Source organism: Nycticebus coucang, chromosome 6 (assembly GCF_027406575.1).
Source record: "Nycticebus coucang isolate mNycCou1 chromosome 6, mNycCou1.pri, whole genome shotgun sequence".
NCBI lineage: Eukaryota > Metazoa > Chordata > Mammalia > Primates > Lorisidae > Nycticebus > Nycticebus coucang.
The window spans coordinates 130,733,244-130,750,711 of NC_069785.1; the positions used below are offsets into that span (position 1 = coordinate 130,733,244).

Below are 17,468 nucleotides of genomic sequence, written 5' to 3' on the forward strand. Positions count from 1 at the left end.
GCTGCAGAGGCGGCAAAGTGGGACAAGGAGGGGATGATCAAATGGAATCCACAGAGAAGTGGAGGGGCTGGGGCCGGTCCTGAGGCCGAGTCTGGCCAGGTCCTTGTCAGACTTGGAACTCTTCTCTTGTTGTCCCTGGGAACCCCAGGTTCAGGCTCCGAGAGTGAAATTTTCAGTCCTGTTCTGTTTGCCGGATACTGCGATCACAGGGTGAGAGCACATGTGCCCCTGCTTTAGCTTTCTGTGCCTAAAGCAGCAAGCTTCCCACAGGTGCTGGGCAGCTGGGGCACACGGCACAGCCCGCGTCAGACCCGGATGCATGGTTTGGTTGGACTACTTTGATGACCCCAGGGTGATCATTCTTTAATACTAGACAAAAAACTGGGAGGCTGAGGCAGGTGGATTGCCTGAGCTCTGGAGCTCCACTCCAGCTTCAGCAAGAAGAGCAAGACGTTGTCTCTACTAAAAATAGAAAAACTAGCCAGACGTTGTGCAGGATGGCTGTAGTCCCAGCCACTTGGGAGGCTGAGGCAAGAGGATTGCTTAAGCCCAAGAGTTTGAGGTTGCTGTGAACTGTGATGCCAGGGGACAAAAACCATGGTGACAGAGGGAGATTCTGTCTCAAAAAAAAAAAACAAAAGACAAAAAAGGTCCAGAAGCCCAACAAGGAATCGTGAAATTACTCTTACAATTCTTGCATCAGGATTCCTCCAATGACAGTAATTCATGTGGTTGAGACCAAGCAGGAGTGTGCATGGGAAGAGAAGTGCCCCTCTACGCTCACACACTGACCCAGGATACCTTACATGGGCAAAGAAATAGACAAGAATGCTGCCCTCAAGGGACTTACATTCTAGAGCATAGATGCTCTTACACGTTGCAAAATACATAGTCATAAATCTAGGAAGAAACAACCAACTCTTGTTGTCTCTGAATGCTGGTAAGGTGCCTAGCAGCTGATGACTAAAATCAGATTTTTTTTTTTGTAGAGACAGAGTCTCACCTTATCGCCCTCCGTAGAGTGCCATGGCATCATACAGCTCAAAGCAACCTCCAAATCCTTGGGCTTAGGCGATTCTCTTGCCTCAGGCTCCCGAGCAGCTGGGACTACAGGCGCCCACCACAACGCCCGGCTATTTTTTTGTTGCAGTTTGGCCGGGGCTGGGTTTGAACCCGCCACCCTCGGCATATGGGGCCGGCGCCCTACCCGCTGAGCCACAGGCGACGCCCCTAAAATCAGATTTCTATGGAGCCCAGATTCCTAAAGATTTAAGGCAATGACCCTCAACCTCTTCCACATTATGCATCTCTTTGCAAATCAACTAAAGCTGTGAACACATCTTCAGAAAAATGTCCGGAACACAGGTACTCTAAAAGCTGCCCACAATCTGAGGGGCTGTGAGCTCCACAAAGCTCATGTGTGGACTTGGGGTTTAGAGCCCTTGTTTTAAGAGTGGGAGGCAGTTACTTGGGCCGGCAATGATGAATGTATCACTGCATTTCCCAGCAGGAGCTATGCAGCTGAATTTTAATCACAGTGTTCTAGCAGTGTGGATTAGAGGGAGCTGGCCACCGTCTGGCCTTCTGAAAAATGACTAGGTTCTACCAAATTATAGAAAAACCCATTTGCAAAACTCCTAACCAGTCACAATCTTGTCAGGGCCCCAAATGAGCTCTGTGACCATGGTCAAGTCCCATTTTTAGGGGGTCTCAGCTTTTTTGTTTGTGAGGCAAGTGGGGCAGCTGGGACCCTGGAGTAGAACTGAGATCCCTCGCAGGCCTGTCTGCCATGCCCTGGGTGCAAGGGCGTCCTCCAGCAACAGGCAAGGGGCAAGGGGCAAGGGGAGAAAGCATTCATAACCTTACGCGCTACTGTCCTCACGGCACTGGGTGACACCCTGGTTGTGCTCCTGCCCTCCCAGACCTCTGATACTGAGGCTGAGGCTTAAGGCTGGGCCAGGTTGCAAGAGACTGCGACTGAGCTTCAGGATTTAGTATCCTTTTCTGTGACTGAAGCGAGGCTGCCTTTGCTCCAGCAGAGGTTACACCCTTATAAATCTCAGTTCAGTGGGAGAGGGCTCAGCACAGCCCTAATACCTGGAGATGGAGGAGAAGTGGTCTTCTGTGTGACCATGGATGGCCTCCCGGGGCAGCTGGACCCAGTGGATGGGTGTGCCAAGGGTTCTGTATTCCTTGGGACTCATGGCACATGTGTGGGAAGGGGTGCTAAGGAGAACCGGGGCAACCTTGCTCAGGGGAGACCTTTCCTTACCAGTTCTCTGACAGGGGCACCTGCTTGGACGTTAGAGAAGGGCAGAGAAGGTAGCCTGTCTGCTCTGTGGAGTGGTCTGCACTGTTCTTAAGGGCGTGGACTGGGCAGCTTCTCGTGGCCCCCCACCCCTCAGAGCTAAAGTCTTCCTACCTGGCCACGGCGTCCATGCAAGTGAGGTGGGCTCAGGGATTGGTGTTAGGACTGGGTTTGGGCATGGGGGTGGGAGTGGAGCTGGACATGTGAGGACCGCAGGGATAAAATCTGCTGACTCCAGGCCCCTTCTATGGAATCCATGCCACCTTTTTCTTTCTCTTTCCCAGGCCTCCTCAGCATCTCCAGGCCAGAATTTAAATTTTATTAGCAATAACTGATCTGCCCAGGACTGAGGTTTCTCCTGGGTCCTCTATGGAACTGGAGGGGAGTGGATGAAAAAGATGTGCTGCAAGGTAGCACAGGCTCTGCCGGCACTGCCTGGGCCTGAGCACAGGCATCATTTTGTGCTAGGTACGAAGGCCCTCGAAAATCCCTTTGAAAGAAAGATAAGGAAGCAACTGAGTTAGAGTCCCGGGGTTAGGCTCGGTGCTTGGGGCTCAAGCGGCTAAGGCACCAGCCACATACACCTGAGCTGGCGGGGTCAAATCCAGCCCGGGCGGCCAAACAACAATGACGGCTGCAACCAAAAAAATAGCCAGGCGTTGTGGCGGGTGCCTGTAGTCCCAGCTACTTGGGAGGCTGAGGCACGAGAATTGCTTAAGCCCAGGAGTTGGAGGTTGCTGTGAGCTGTGATGCCACAGCACTCTACCCAGGGCAACAGCTTGAGGCTTTGTCTCAAAAAAAAAAAGAGTCCTGGGGTTAGAGTGCAGGGTGGGAAGCAACCTTCCCACAATTGGTGCTGAGTTCCTTACATACTTACACATCCACCACTATGCACAGGCCATGCTTGTACACCCAAATCCATGAGCTATGCTGACATACACATTCTTGAAACAGAATAATTTTTTTACAGTCACCTAGAACTATGTGACATATGTATAACCCTGCTCACACCTCCACATAAACACATCCTCATCATCCCTTTCTGTCCTTAAGATATACACATTTGCCATCAATAGATGTGCTACTACCGTGCACAGGTCAAGTTCATGCATATCTCCTTCCCTGGCACGTCCTAAGAAACAAACACAATGTTATCATGTATGTGCACACCTAAAAACAGGATGCACGGCCTGCACACACTGGGCACACAGAAACTGCAAGCTTCATAGGTCTGTGCCTGCACGTGTGGACCACGCCTCTATGCCAGGCCACGCCCCTCCACCCCAGGCCACACCCCTCCACCTCAGGCCCATGCGCCAGGTGATTGGCCATTCCACACACAATTGCCCCGCTCTCCTTTCCTTATTCCTTCCTCAACGAGCCATTCCTGGGTGGAAATTCTGCCCCAGTCACTACCATGTCTCTTTACTTTGAGTTGAGCATATGGAGTGGTGTGAAGTGGGGAAGGATCCTGGTAGTAGGCCTTTGGAACCATGGACTCTCGGCTCAGATAGGTTCATAATAAGCTATTTAGTTCATTTATTTTTGTATACCTTCGCATGCCTCGTAAGCCTTTCTATAAACATATACTCAAATCCAGCCTTAGTTTCCTCATCCATAAAATGGATCGAAATACCATCTGCTTTCTCCCCATCACGGCAATGTTATGGGAATCAAATTCGTTATAAAACAAAAGCTGCCTGAAAAGCATAGTGTGTATGTTAATGTAGGCTATTACAGCGATTAGTGTTTCACGTGCAGGTCAATAAAGTTAGGGTAGCACTTTCCTGGTATGATTTGGCCCTAGTGCTGGTCTTGCTAAGAGGCCCTTGGTCCAGGACTAAAAGTAGAGATTTCATTCCCAGGCCCTCCTTTCCTTCTGCTAGTGTCATTGTTGTGTCCCAGACATATGGTTACAGAGCCGATGACTGAGTAAGGGCTAAGAGGGCCCTGGCACTGAGCTGAGCATCTGCCCTGGGCATGTGGCCACCCAGGGGCCTGGCTTCCAGGCGGCCGAGGGCTTGCACCTGGGAAAGCTCCTCTCTGCTCCTGGGCACTGGGGCTGTGCCAAGCAGCTGAGTCCAAACAAGAGGCCCTGTGGTGTGGTGAGTTTTACGGACTAGGCCAGGGTGGTTCTGCACCTGTGTTACCCTGGGGTGGGTATGCTGCTGCCTGATGCAACCCCCAATATCACCTCCATATCTAAAACAGGCAGAGCAACAGCAGGTTTTTGCTGTGCCCAGAGACGTCAACGCTCCAAGCCACAGTGACTTGTACGGGCCAGGGTAGCCCTGGAGGAGGGGAGGCAGGAAGCTGGGACCTATGCCAACTTTGGGAAGCGGCCAGCAGCTGGTATGGGCTGGCTTATGTCCAGCACGAGCATGTGAGAGGTGAAGGGACCATTCTGCAGGAGGGCTGGCTGGCGTTGGGGCTTAGAACAGGCTCAGATTCAGCTCAGAGTCTGCATTCTTATAGCTTACCACTGACAGCGACTCCTCCCTGGAGCAGTATTCAGAGAAAGCGATTCCAGTGGGACACCTGGCACTCGGCAGAGCAGATGAGCATTTTTGGACATGTTGGGTAGAGAGGAAAGGCTGAGGCTGGGTTACAAGGAAAGTGGGCACCCAAAAAACCTCTGAGCTCCCCTAATTGAACATGAGAACCAGCATGGTGGGGTGGACAAGGGCCCCTGGTAAGCCCATCCCCTGCCTGGCCCTGCTTTCTGCACAGCGTGCCTCTGGTGGCCCTCCCACCTCCTCCAGCTCTGCAGCAGCTCTTGGCTTCCAGTAGGCTGGATAGGAAGCCTTGACCAAGAGAGAGCTGAGAAGACACGGCCCAGAAGCTGAGCTGGTCTGGAGGTGGAGCCTGAAACTCCGCAAAGCTCCAGCTTGGCTCCACCTCTTCCCTGCCTGGAGCTCAAAGGATGACATCACCCAGACAGGGCTCCAGCCTGCCTGCGTGGGCTTCGTCAGTGGGGGAAGCCGGCACCTACAGGCTCAAGGACTTCCCAGGTTTGCAGGCAGCAGTCCTCACTCCGCTCCCGAATCTGATTCAGCACTAGGGGTCTCTGCTATGGGGTCTTGGCGATGGCACTTAATATTCAGATTTCCAACTCTGGGGTTGTGTTCCTTCGGCCAGAGACCAGTTCCTTGGGCATCTGGCATAAGCAGTTTCCTTCCACCTGGCCAAATGCCTCTTTTCCTTGCCAGGACTAGCTGCAGCTCTGTTTCTCTGAGGCACCATGAAGAAGAATTAGATCACTAATTCTGACCAGGCAGCAGTCAGCTCACAGCAAACCTAATGTCCCTCTCCCTGTGGGCTCATGTCCCCTCCCCCCACCAAAACCCTACTGGGTGCTTGTGTTGCCTGCTTGCAAAGCATATGCTTGGCTGGTTGCTTGGTGTCTGCTGTTTATCCGTCTCTTCCTACTTAACTTCTGTTTCCACTTGGCCCATCTGGCTCCACGGTACCTGCCTTTCGCTCCGATCGCGCCTGAACCCAATACGGACTCCCCACCAGCTTTTTCCTCCCTCCCAGGGCAGGGCTGTTGTCCACTCCGGGGCCATTGGCAGCAACCCCTAGCCTTGAGTGTTGGACCAGTAAAGGACTGCCCCAGGCACAGCGGGGAGCCTGATGTTGGGGTGTCCCCTCACTGTTCTGAGGATGCCACTGGGGGGTGGGGTTGGGGTGGGTGTGAGGGGCAGTGTTGCAGTTGCCTTTGTTCTGAGGGCAGGGCTGCATTCTAGTGGAGACCTTCCTTTCCCCAGGCCCTTCTGAGCTTCCTTCCTTTCAGAGGGAATTCTTGGGGTGGGAATGTCACCCCCGTGGGGGTCTTGCAGATGCTCTCAGAGTGCTAAGTGATAGGAAAGTGGTCCATTGGTGGGTAGCCACTGCAGAGAATGAAGACAGAGGCCCCCAGGCTCTTCCAACTCAGGACCCAGGGCCCACTCAGCTGCTTGCTGCTCACAACAGGCTGTGTCAGTCTGGGTGGCTTGGGTGGGGGTGAGGGGCTGCAGACACTCTCCTCCAGGCAGCCAGGGGGAAAGGGTTGCTGGGGATCAATCCCCTCCCCACCTCGTCCCAGCCTCTTGGCCACTAGGCCCCGGACGTTTCTCCCCCTCCCGCCCCTCCCGCCAGTGTGCCCAACCCTGCACATGCTCCCACCCCGGTAGGAGCTGAGCGCCCCGCGCCGTGGCTCACACTCACCCCTCCAACGCAGCCCGCTTCCTTCCGGCGTGATGTAGCAGCTCATGGCTTCCCTGGGATTCACAGGCCTCAGGACGCAGACGGAGGGGTGGGCGGAGCCTGCAGGAGGATGGAGGGGAAGCAATGGAGCCCCCACGGGGCACAGGCTGTCGTGCGTCTGCCTCTCTGGACCCGCGCGCGGCTCCTCCAGGCTAAGGCTGGCTGCCGAGGACGCTGCTCTGGGCCTGCAGTCAACGAGGGCGCACGTGCCTAGGGCCATCAGCTGCTGCTCCCACAGAAGCATCTGCTCCCATGGAATCCACAGGGCTCGGCTGCCAGGCTCGCCGTGTGCCCGCGCTGTGGCTGGCTTCTCTGACTCTGTTGTCCCATCTGCCTGCTCCACCGGCTGCCTGGCTCAGCAACTCGCGGCCTCTTTATTTCTCTCCCAGATCTTCTCCTGGTTTCTCCCCTTCCTGTTTCCCTGTCTCCGTCCAAGCACGTTCATGCCATCATCCCGGAGGTCTCCTTTAGGGCTCTGCTTTCTCTCAGGCCTCATTCCTTCTTTTGCCTCTCTGCGGTTTCCCCCATATATTCATATTCTCTCTCTTCTCATACATATTCAGCGGCTCCTTCAAAATTCACCTAGATTATTCTACATGTTAAAAGCCTAACTCTCCTGCTCCAGGGATAAAACTTGTTAATCTCCAACTCTGGGTCCTACCCTCAGACCACAGTCAGGTTAATTGTCTAGAAAATATTGGCAAGTCCACCCACCTTTCAATGCCTCCTCTTCTGAAGCTGAGCCTGGGACAAGACAGTTGCAAGGTGGGTCGTGCACATAGGCAAGCCACATGGCCCCAGCGGGTGACACGGGAGGAAAAGGAGCTTCTCTCCTTAAAGGAACCTGGGGGGTTCAGTCGTGGGAGTAAACTTAGGATCCTGAGTGTCTTAGCCCCTTGGTGCTTTCACAGTCCTTTCCTATCCACTCTGTCATCCCTTATGATTCTCACGAGAGGGTTATAAATGAAGAAGTTGTGGTGTCCACCCAGAAGTCCCTCTGCTGGTGCTGCCTGGCGTTTGAGGAACAGAGTGGGAATCAGAAGCTTGGCTTCTGGATTTTCAGCCCTTGATTATGGCAGGTGGATGAGATAAAAGAGTGAAAAAACATGGAAGGGTTAGTTAGAGGTTGGCAGGGGTGAGGAGCAGAGAAGACCTGTGGCTGAGCCCGTGGGAGGGGAAGGCAGGGCAGGGCAGGGCCTGTTTCTAGCAGCTGTCAGTCTCACACTGACCACCAGTGGCAGGAAGGGAGGATGGGCCACTATGTCTGCTTGTCCTCACAGGGTAACCCAACCTGTCGCTCCCAGCCCCCTGTGGTTTCTCTGTCTCCTTTCTCTGCCCAGCTAGCTGGCCTCTTGCTTCCTTCTCTGCTTTTTTTCTCTCTCCTTTCCACCTGTGAGTCACCTGCCTGCTTTCCCCTGCATGGTAGGGCTCAGCCCTTTCCCCTCCACCTTCCCTTTACCTCTCTCTGCTCCCTGCCTGATTCTTCCTAAGTTCACACTTGGGGTTCCCCTTCTCACTGCTGGAGGAGCCGGTGTCATGTCAGTTTAAGCTAGCCTGGACGTGGCCAGAAGCAGAGCCTGCATGGGAGGGATGGAGCTGGCTCTCACATCCCTTCCCCAAAGGTCCTGACTCTGGTCTGAGCCCAGGGAGCTCCATCCTCTCCTATATGAACGGTGGGGAGCGGTAAGCACAGCTTCAAGGGCACACGTGTGGCAGACTTGCCTCCAGCCCTTACTGCGGTGATTTTCAACTGGTAGGCGCGAGAGGATCTTCAGTGTGCTGCAAAAATGTTAAAGATTCTTAAATTATTTTCCAAAGAAGTCCAAAGCACAGTAAGTACATTCTTTTTTTTTTGCTCAACAGAATTTTAGCGTGCTGCAAAAGTTTAACTATAGGTTCTAGTGTTCTGTGAGATGAAAAAGGCCGAAAAACGCTGCCTTACAGACTCACGCAGGGCCTCATTAAGGGACCTTTTAGCAGCTGTGGAGTTGACTGACTTCTTCTTCAGGGAGAGCTCCTGACACTTCCCTCTCCTGCCCATGCAGCTAGGCTCCACTAGCCAAGACGATGGGTCAGCCCTCAGACTGCACCACCAGCTGCTTACCAGTTTTCACAGGAGGCTCCTAATTTTGGAGCCTAATTTTGGCCAGTGTCCTAATTTTGTCTTAATTTTTCTTTGTTATTTCAGTCTTAAAAAAAAAACAAAAAACAATCCTATGAAACCCTAAAAAACACATTAAATATTTATTTATTTATTTATTTTTTTGGAGACAGAGTCTCACTCTATCACCCTCGGTAGAGTGCCCTGGCATCACAACTCACAGCAACCTCCAACTCCTGGGCTTAGGTAATTCCCATGCCTCAGCCTCCTGAGTAGCTGGGATTACAGGCACCCACAAAAACGCCTGGCTATTTTTTTGTTGTAGTTTGGCCGGGGCTGGGTTTGAACCCACCACTCTCGGTATATGGGGCCAGCGCCCTACCCAGTGAGCCACAGGCGCCGCCCCACATTAAATATTTTAAACTCCCCACCCCACCACAGAAAGATCTAACATCAGCCTGGGACACTTGGCTTGCTCCGCAGGTGGGGAGTGGACACCAAAGCACCCCGGGCTCTCACCTGCTCTCCTTCCTTTGCTGAGCTTGTCATGTCCTGAGCTCTGGGCTGTTGTGCAGTATAAGGAGATGGGGAGATACTGAAATGTGAGCTCCCCTCAGATCCCCCAGAGCCTCTCAGAGGCCCCCCAGAGATCTCCTCCAGACTTACTGGCCACCAGACCCTGGTGGTACAAATGACATCTTATGAGAATGATGAACGTAGTGGGGAGAAGCAATTTCTCCCTCTAATATCCCAGAGAAGCTGAAAGAGCTCGGTTAAGTCCCAGCTTAGTTCAGCTGGGTCCGGCTTGGACCACTCACTAAATCCCTCCAGGCTTCAGGTTCTTATCTATAAAGAAGATGCAGTAATGACCCCATCCCACAGGATCGTTGGGAAGATTAAAAGAGAAACTATGAGTGCAAACCCTTCATAAATTACAAAGAGCTCTAGAGAAGGTATTTATGGAGCAGGTGTAATGTGTTAGGTGCCAGGACTAAAGAGGGAGAGGAGGAAGCCAGCAGCACTTGCCCTCTGAGAGGCCTCCTGAGTGAGTTCTGAGAAAGACTCAGAAGCATGGGGACACCAGGAAGCCCAGGGCTCGCAGGAGGGGAGGGAGTCGAGCCCCAGTGTCCCATATCCCCCAGCTCCTGTTGTGTCATTTTCTTGCACAGAAACGGCTGGTATGTCACAGCTTCAACCCCTTACATTGGGCTGCAGAGATATGGAGACTAGTTGGCACATCCAGGTTCAAGGTGAGGTTCTGGCAAGAGAGGGCATGGCAGGTGGGTCTGCAGAAAAGGTACTGAGGTCTGGAGCCGCTTAACTTCCTCCATGGATGAGAAAGCAGAAGACAGGATCGTGCCTTGAAGACAGATACCAAAAACATGGTATCACTATAAAATTAGCAACTGAAGGGGGTAAAAGAAATGTTGAAACATGAAAAGGCATTTAAAAATCCTTTATCTTTCTGCACGGCATGAGGGCAGCGGGCTGCCTTTAATGCTCCTGTCTGTGTGGCATCCTTGTGGAATTGTAAGTTCCTCTTAGACAAGGACCTTGTCATTTTGGATTACATTTCTGTGTGGTGCCTTGCAGACACATCCACTTGATACTATTACTTGACTGAATGATTGGAAAAGAGCAGAACAAAGAGAGAAGGAATTAAGAGGTGAGCTGTTTTTATGTAACTCATTGTGCAGGAGACCTGAGCACCCCAGCTTCAGTACTGATGTGGCACAGTTAAAATTTGACTTCCTGCCTCAAACGGAAGGAAGTCGTAACCCAGCAAACCAACAGCCCTGTCCTCTTTATATTTTGGACAGGGACTCTTGGGGGTGGAGGGTGTGGTTGGCAGCTTGTGTAGATTTAACAAGTTAAATCTCTTAACTGAGCTCAGAGAAGCAATTCTGAATGTTGGGATGGATGCATTGGCTCAATTATGGCAGGTGAGGAAAGCAAGATCCAGAAAGGCTAAGTTAGTTGTCCAAGCTCACCCAGCTTGTTGACAGCAGAACGTGGAATAGAATATAGGTTTTCTGACTCGCAGCCCTGAGCTCTTCCGTGACTACAAACTACCACCTAAGAACAGAGTCCAAAGAGGCTAAACACCCAAGCCAGGTGGAGCTCAAGGTCTTCTTCTGACATGAAGCAGGAAGGCCAGACTGAGATAGAGAGGGTCCATCACAGAAATGAAAACAGCACGCTAAGGGGACATGCTTTCTGACTCTGATCTCACCAGAGTTTCTGGTGGCCAGGCCAGCAGAGGTCAGAGAGCAAAGTTTGGAGAGGGCATACTCTGAGTCAAGGCTGGGGGTAACTGAGACCTTATCTCCAGCAGCTCTGAGAACCCTTCCTTGGCACTCAGAGTTCATGAGGACCCCACTGTCTTCTGTTCTGCCTGAGGGGAAAAAAGATGGGCTGAGAGCCTTATTCTGGCTTCTGGCTTCCTGGCTCTGACTTCAGCTCTCCTGTTTGGACTGAGCTAGGAGGGTAAGAAGAGAATAAAAATAGCTGCAGGATGAAAGATGCCCATCTGCTGTGTGAGCGAGGGAGCCCTAAGGAGGAAGGTGAACCACTTGGATTCCCAGCTAAGAGGCTGGGGGGGGGGAGGGTCCTGGCTTTGACAGGCCATGAGGAACAACCACTGTCTGTGGGAGGTCAGAGGATAGGATAGAAATGGTACAGATCTGAAGCCAGTGAAGTTTGGACTTACATTCTCTATGGCCTGATTCAAGTTACCTAACCTCTATGAATTCAGCTTCTCGCTCCATAATATAGGGGGACAGTCCTATCAACCTTATAGACTTACCATGAAGGTTGAACAAACAAATGGACTAGAGTTCCAAGAACACAGCAGGTGCTTCTAAATGTTGGTTCCTGGCCAGTCCCTTATTCCAGCTGGGCCTAGCCACCTCCCTCTGCTCTCAATGCTTCTGAGAGCAGAGCTGCCCTGGCAGCCTCCTGGACATGCTGCCCTGGCTATTTTGTCAGCACAAGGTCTTTTCTTCCTTATGGAAATTCTGGAGAGTCACCACTGGGCACCTGGTGCTCTAAGTCACAGAGGTGATCCTTCTACTTTATTCCATATATATATATATATATATATATTTATTTATTTTTTTTTTTAGAGACAGAGTCTCACTTTGTCACCCTCGGTAGAGTGCCGCGGTGTCACAGTTCACAACAAACTTCAGTTCTTGGGCTTAGGTGATTCTCTTGCCTCAGCCTCCCAAGTAGCTGGGACTACAGGTGCCCACCACAACACCTGGCTATTTTTTCTTGCAGTTTGGCCTGGGCCGGGTTTGAACCTGCCACCCTCGGTTTATGGGGCCTGCGCCCTACTCACTGTACCACACGTGCCGCCCAGGGGCTGATCATGTTAAATAACACTTACAATCAGTGCATTCGTGGTCTTGAGACTGTGACAGGACCTTAATGTGCTGCTTTGACCTCTGACTTCATTCTATGCTTAGCCACCTTTAAACTAGACCTATGGTTACCCATTCCCAATCTCTTACCCTTACAACCCCTCCCCATTAGCCTGAAGGAAAATTGGTAGTCACCCATCTAGAGGTAACAAGGTGTCACCTGGCTGTTGGCTTACCTGGGACAAAACAGTAGGGTATCCTCCTAGGATGACGCTTGGCAAGGATGGACCTTGGCAAGGTCCCTGCGGAGGGCAGGGCATCTCCCTGTCACAGCCCTCTGCTCAGGAGCTGGCTCAGACTGCGTCCTTGGCCTGTTAGCTCTCCTGACGGCGGGGGTGTCTACTTAGTGTGGAACACGAGACCACTGCTTTGCCTTCTGTGGCCCTTTGCCCACTCACCACAGACCCTTTCACACCTCAATTAGCCACTTAGGGAGAGGAGAGCAGGAAGGCAAGGCAGGGAAGCTGTCCAGACTGCGAGGAACAGTTTCCCAAGCCTGCCGTTGCCATGGCAGCCAGCTGGGAACACCGCTTCCAGGGCCTGAGGCGCTCAGATGTGCAGAGGGGGTGCTGCCCTGCTGGGCTGCTGCCCACTCTCCTCCCCCCACCCTGGCCTCCTGGCTCCCTTAGCAACAGCCATAGCAGCCACCACTGCAGCTTCTGCACTGGCCAGGGACAGCGTGCAGCGGGTCTGGGGAGGAGCAGAGCCTGGGTATGAAGATGAACAGGAAAAGGAAGAGAAAAGGTTTGACAGTCTTAGCCATGATTCTACTGACACGATTGTAAGGCTGCTTCCTGATTGTGTAGAGAAAAGGCTCGGAAACGGGGTGGGGTGGGGCTAACGGGCCTCTTGGCGATCTGGGGATTGTTCCCTGAAGGTCTAAGAACATGCCTATGTTTCTGAGTGTGATGTAAATTTTTTGGAGAAGTGGTTTATAGTTTTCATCCGATTCTCAAAGAACCTTAATTACAGAGCCTTTTGCTTTTCAGAATCAGAAGTATCTCAAGGATTGGTTGATCAGGCAGACTTGGGAGATGTGGTTAGAAAAGAAATGATTGCCACACAGGGTGGGAGCATGTGGCACGTTTTCCTGGGCCCTGTCCTGACCCCTGGCATCCCCGAGAGCCATCCTGTGCCCCATCACGGCCCTCTGGGAGTGGTCTTCCTAGCACACAGGTATAGGCACTCTCGGCATTATTGCTTCACCCGCATACAACACTGCAGAGAAATCTCTTACATTGCCATTTACAACATGAGAATATAGGAACAACAAAAAACTTCAGGGATTTGCTCAAGTTCATGCAGTTAGAAGTTGGAGAAGCTGGGAACAGCTCGGTGGAGTGGTAAAAGTCTGGCCCTGCTGTACCCCTAGTTAGCTAAGTGACCCCGTCTCTACTCTCATAGCTGCAAACTGAGGCTACAATGATTCCTGCCTCAAAGAATACTTAGGGGAGATAAGTTGAGACTATTTGAAAAGTGCTTAGAACATTGTCTATCACCAAAGAAAACAGAGCTAAACAAAGGAGGAATCAAGTAGGGGTCTAATTTTTTTTTTTTTTGACAGAGTCTCACTATGTCATCCTTGGTAGAGTGCTGTGGCATCTTAGCTCATAGCAACCTGAAAGTCTTGGTCTTAAGTAATTCTCTTGCCTCAGCCTCCATAGTAGCTGGGACTACAGGTGCCTGCCACAACACCCGGCTGTTTTCTTGTTATTGTTGTCATTGTTGTCTAGCAGGCCCTGGCTGGGTTCGAATCCACTAGCCCTGGTGCATGTGGCTGGCACCTTAACCACTGAGCTGTGGGTGCCAAGCTAAGGTCTGCCTAATTCTAAAGCCCATGTACTCTACAGAAGGGTTTTTGGAAGGTGTTTCACCATCCTCACACTGGGATGATCATGACATAATATGAAACCCTGTGTTCTCACTTACTGAGTGAGTATGGGTGCAGGTGTCTCGAGCCTCAGTTTCCTTATCTCTGAAAGACACCATATATTTCAGAGGATGGTTGTATAGTAAGCAATCACTGCTAATTACAATTTGATCAATGAACTGACTTTGGGAAAGTTCTTTGTAAGCTGTGCCATGCTAGAGAGATTAGAGAGATGTACTTGATACCCTGGCGCTGAGTCCTGGCTCGTGCACAGGAGGCTGAGTGCCCTTCTTTCAGCTCAGCTGGCTGCTCAGGTTGGGGAGCCCAGGGTGATACCCCAAAGAGGGCAAATGGCCTAGTGCCTTTGGGGGACCCATGTGCTTGGGTCAGCAGCCAAGATGAGGAAGCTTAGGAATTCCACAGAGGCAGCTGGGCCCAGGCTTCCTGGCAAGGGAGGGAGGGAGGCAGGTGTGAGTATGAGGCTGGCGAGAGAGATGGGAGGGGGAGAGGGTGGGCGGGCCACGGGACGCCCTCCAAGGGTGTCTCAGAGCCATGCCAGGTGCTGGCACCCTTCTCTATGAGGATGAATAATTAGTGGAAGCAAGAACAAGCTTTATTAGTCACTGCTGAGGAGAAACACAACAAGGTATTATCCAATCAGTTAATGGCGGGGTTCATAGTCCTCAATAGGCTGCTGGGGGGGAGGGATTTCACATCCTCTTTTCTTTTTGCCCCAGAAGACTCATGGTGATGAGAGCAGATGGTGAGGGGGTAGAGGGTGGGTCTTCTTCTTGAGTCACTTGGCTGCCGAGGTACCTTTTTGAGGTTCTGGGAGGTACAGCATGTAACCATCATCTTGGTCAAATAAGCAGCCTGTTGGAAGGGGGGCGAGGGTCAGACAAAGCAGGCGTTGCTGGGAATGACTCGTGCCCGGTAGGATCCATAATAGGAGCCATAATTGGAGGTGATTAATCTGCGGAGGAGAAGGCACTGGGAGTCATTGCTGACTAAGGGCTGGCCGCTCCCCTCTCCCACCTCACCTGCCTCATTGGCAGGGAGGGGCTGCCTGGCAGCCAGTGATTCAGAGGCAATTCAAAGGCGGCCTTTCTTACACTGATGAGCTCTGAGCCTTGAAGGCTGTTCTTTAACCCTTTCATTGTCCAGTGGTGCTGTGAGCAGGTTGGGGATCTTCTCAGAGTGAAGGGTAGGCGGCGGGATGAGCACTGCCAGGACCCCAGGCCTGCAGAACAGCAACCCTCCCATCAGAAGCGGGAGGAGGGGCTGCTCCCCGGCAGACAATGAGCCAGGGCTTCTACTTAAGGAGACCTGGGTTTTAACCTTGAGTGAGCTCTGGGCAGCTCTGGAGAGCAGCTGACGTCTCCAAGTCTGTCCCGCCAGGATGCCGGTGCCTGTTTCACAGGGCCTCACGGGGACTCAGGGAGGTGATAAGGGTGAAGCATCAGCAGAGACTAGACCTGGGACAGGGGAAGCCAATGCCCATCCCTGGAGTGGCTACCCTGATCATCTGCCTTGAAAGGGACAGCAGTAACTTTTCTTCAATCCCCCCCTTCTCTATTCCAAAGAGAAGCAAGAAAACCTGACCAGTCTGAAGAAGCAGCTTGGATTATGTGAGGGGGTCACAATGGAACAGCAACATGAGTGATGTGAAGGTGTAAATCATGAAAAAAATACATCTGCAGGAAATATTTAATCACAGAGGCTGTTTTACTATTGGCAACTAACCTTCCATGTTTGGGGAAGGTGTCCAGAGGCATGCATCTTGGAGCAGTCTTCCTGTCTTTCTTTGGGGTGCCATGCTGTTTTCTCGCTCCTTTGCTCGCTCTCCCTCCCGTCTTCCTCTCTCTCTCTCTGTCATCTCTTCCCCCAACTCTCTTCCCTCTCTCTAACAGTCTCTGTGCTGCTGCTGTTTGCTACTCCTTACCTTGCTGTCCTCCTCTTCTAAGGACCTAGAGGACATTCTTCTTTCAGTACTACCTGCTCAGTGGTATTGAACATTCTTCACTTTTTCTCATCTCTTACCCCCACTCTCTTCCTCCCTCTAATATAAAACAAACGTATACTTTTATATCCTAAAAACAAAACCAAACAGACCAAAAAGGCACGTATCTGGAAAATGCCCAGTTAGGATTTGAGGAGACCTACATGGCTCTACTTTCTATTGTGGGTGCAGGGTCTTAGAAATTAGCAGTCAGGGTGCAGTGCCAGTACGGGGCATTCAGGGGAGCTGAGCTGGAAACAGACACTCTGGTCCCCCCTACTTTCCTGGGGTCACTCTGGAGAAGGTTGAGTGGGCTATTTCAGGTGAGTAGGGCTAGATTTTGAGGGTTTTCATTAAATCCCCCCATCTCAGACTGGGGCAACACCCAGCATATGCCTTGAATATTTTAATTCCTTTTCAATTTTTCCTTTCCTTTCCTTTCTTTTCCTATCCTTTCCTCGTCCTCGTCCCCTTCCCCTTCCCTTCCCTTCCCTTCCTTTCCTTTGCTTGTCCTAAACCCCTTTCCTTTCCTTTCTTACTTTCCAGAGTCTCATTCTTTCATCCTGGGTAGAGTGCCATGGCATCAGAGCTCACAGCAACCTTAAACTCCTGGGTTTGAGAAGCTCACAGCAACCCTTTTGCCTCAGCCTCCCAAGTAGCTGGGACCACAGGTGCCTGCCGCAACACCTGGCTAGTTTTAGGGATGGGGGTCTCACTCGCACTCAGGCTGGTCTTGAACTTCTCAGCTTGATAACCCACCTGCCTCGGCCTCCCAGAGTGCCAGGATTAGAGTGCTACTGTGCTGGCTTCTTTTTCAGCTTTTCTTTATCTCAAAGGAGAAGGAAAGTTGACCAGGAAGAAGAATAAGGTTTAGATTTTGCAAGGTTGCCAGGATGCCAAAGCACTATGAAGGATCTGAGATGCAAATGGGCTAAGTTAGGGAATGTCCTTTCTTTACCCTCAAGGACATCTGAGCCAGAGGCAGCAGCGTGTTTCCAGACAGAGCAGAGCTCCATGTTGCCCAGGCGGCCTGTGAGGACCCACAGCTGGGGGTCCCTGCCAGGCTCACCCTGTGAAGCTCCTCTCCACTCCCAGGTTCTCGTTTGTCCCCTTCTGCTCTGACTGTTCTAGGGGCTCTCGCCATAGCCCGGAATGTTCACCCCGTGCAGACAACTTATGCAGAGCTACCCACCCATCCATCAGTGTTTCTTACGACATTGGGAAAAGCCAAGGTCATTTTGCTCAGGAGTGTCCCTTAGTGGCCTAGGTTTCAGCCTGTGAGAATTCTCTCCTGCAGACTACATCCAGAACATTCCATTGACCCCCAGAACTCTGACAATCAGGATGATTTAACCATCAGGTGGGGTACCAAATAACCAAGATCTTTATCGCAGAGATCCTTGCAAATGAAACCCCAATTCCTGTGCCCCTCCCTGTTGGGAGGGTCTGGCGGGCCGTGAAGCATCTTTTCCCTCAGCTCTGAGGAGCCCAGTCCTCCGTTGACAGTTCTGCTCCTCGTG

The 17,468-nt window shown here is 51.8% G+C and overlaps 1 protein-coding gene across 3 annotated transcripts in view; it reads right to left on the reverse strand.

Annotated features, from left to right (window-relative positions):
* The window catches only part of JAM3 (junctional adhesion molecule 3), a 91,344-nt gene extending 84,156 nt beyond the window's left edge, over positions 1-7,188 (reverse strand). For 2 of the 3 annotated variants that reach the window (XM_053595802.1, XM_053595801.1), the window contains exon 1: positions 6,515-7,188. In XM_053595802.1, the coding sequence (XP_053451777.1) occupies positions 6,515-6,797 (283 nt within the window). In that variant the 5' untranslated portion in view covers positions 6,798-7,188. The remainder of the gene's footprint in view (positions 1-6,514) is intronic. The other variant, XM_053595798.1, reaches the window with a different exon arrangement.
* Between the last annotated feature and the right edge of the window lie 10,280 nt (positions 7,189-17,468).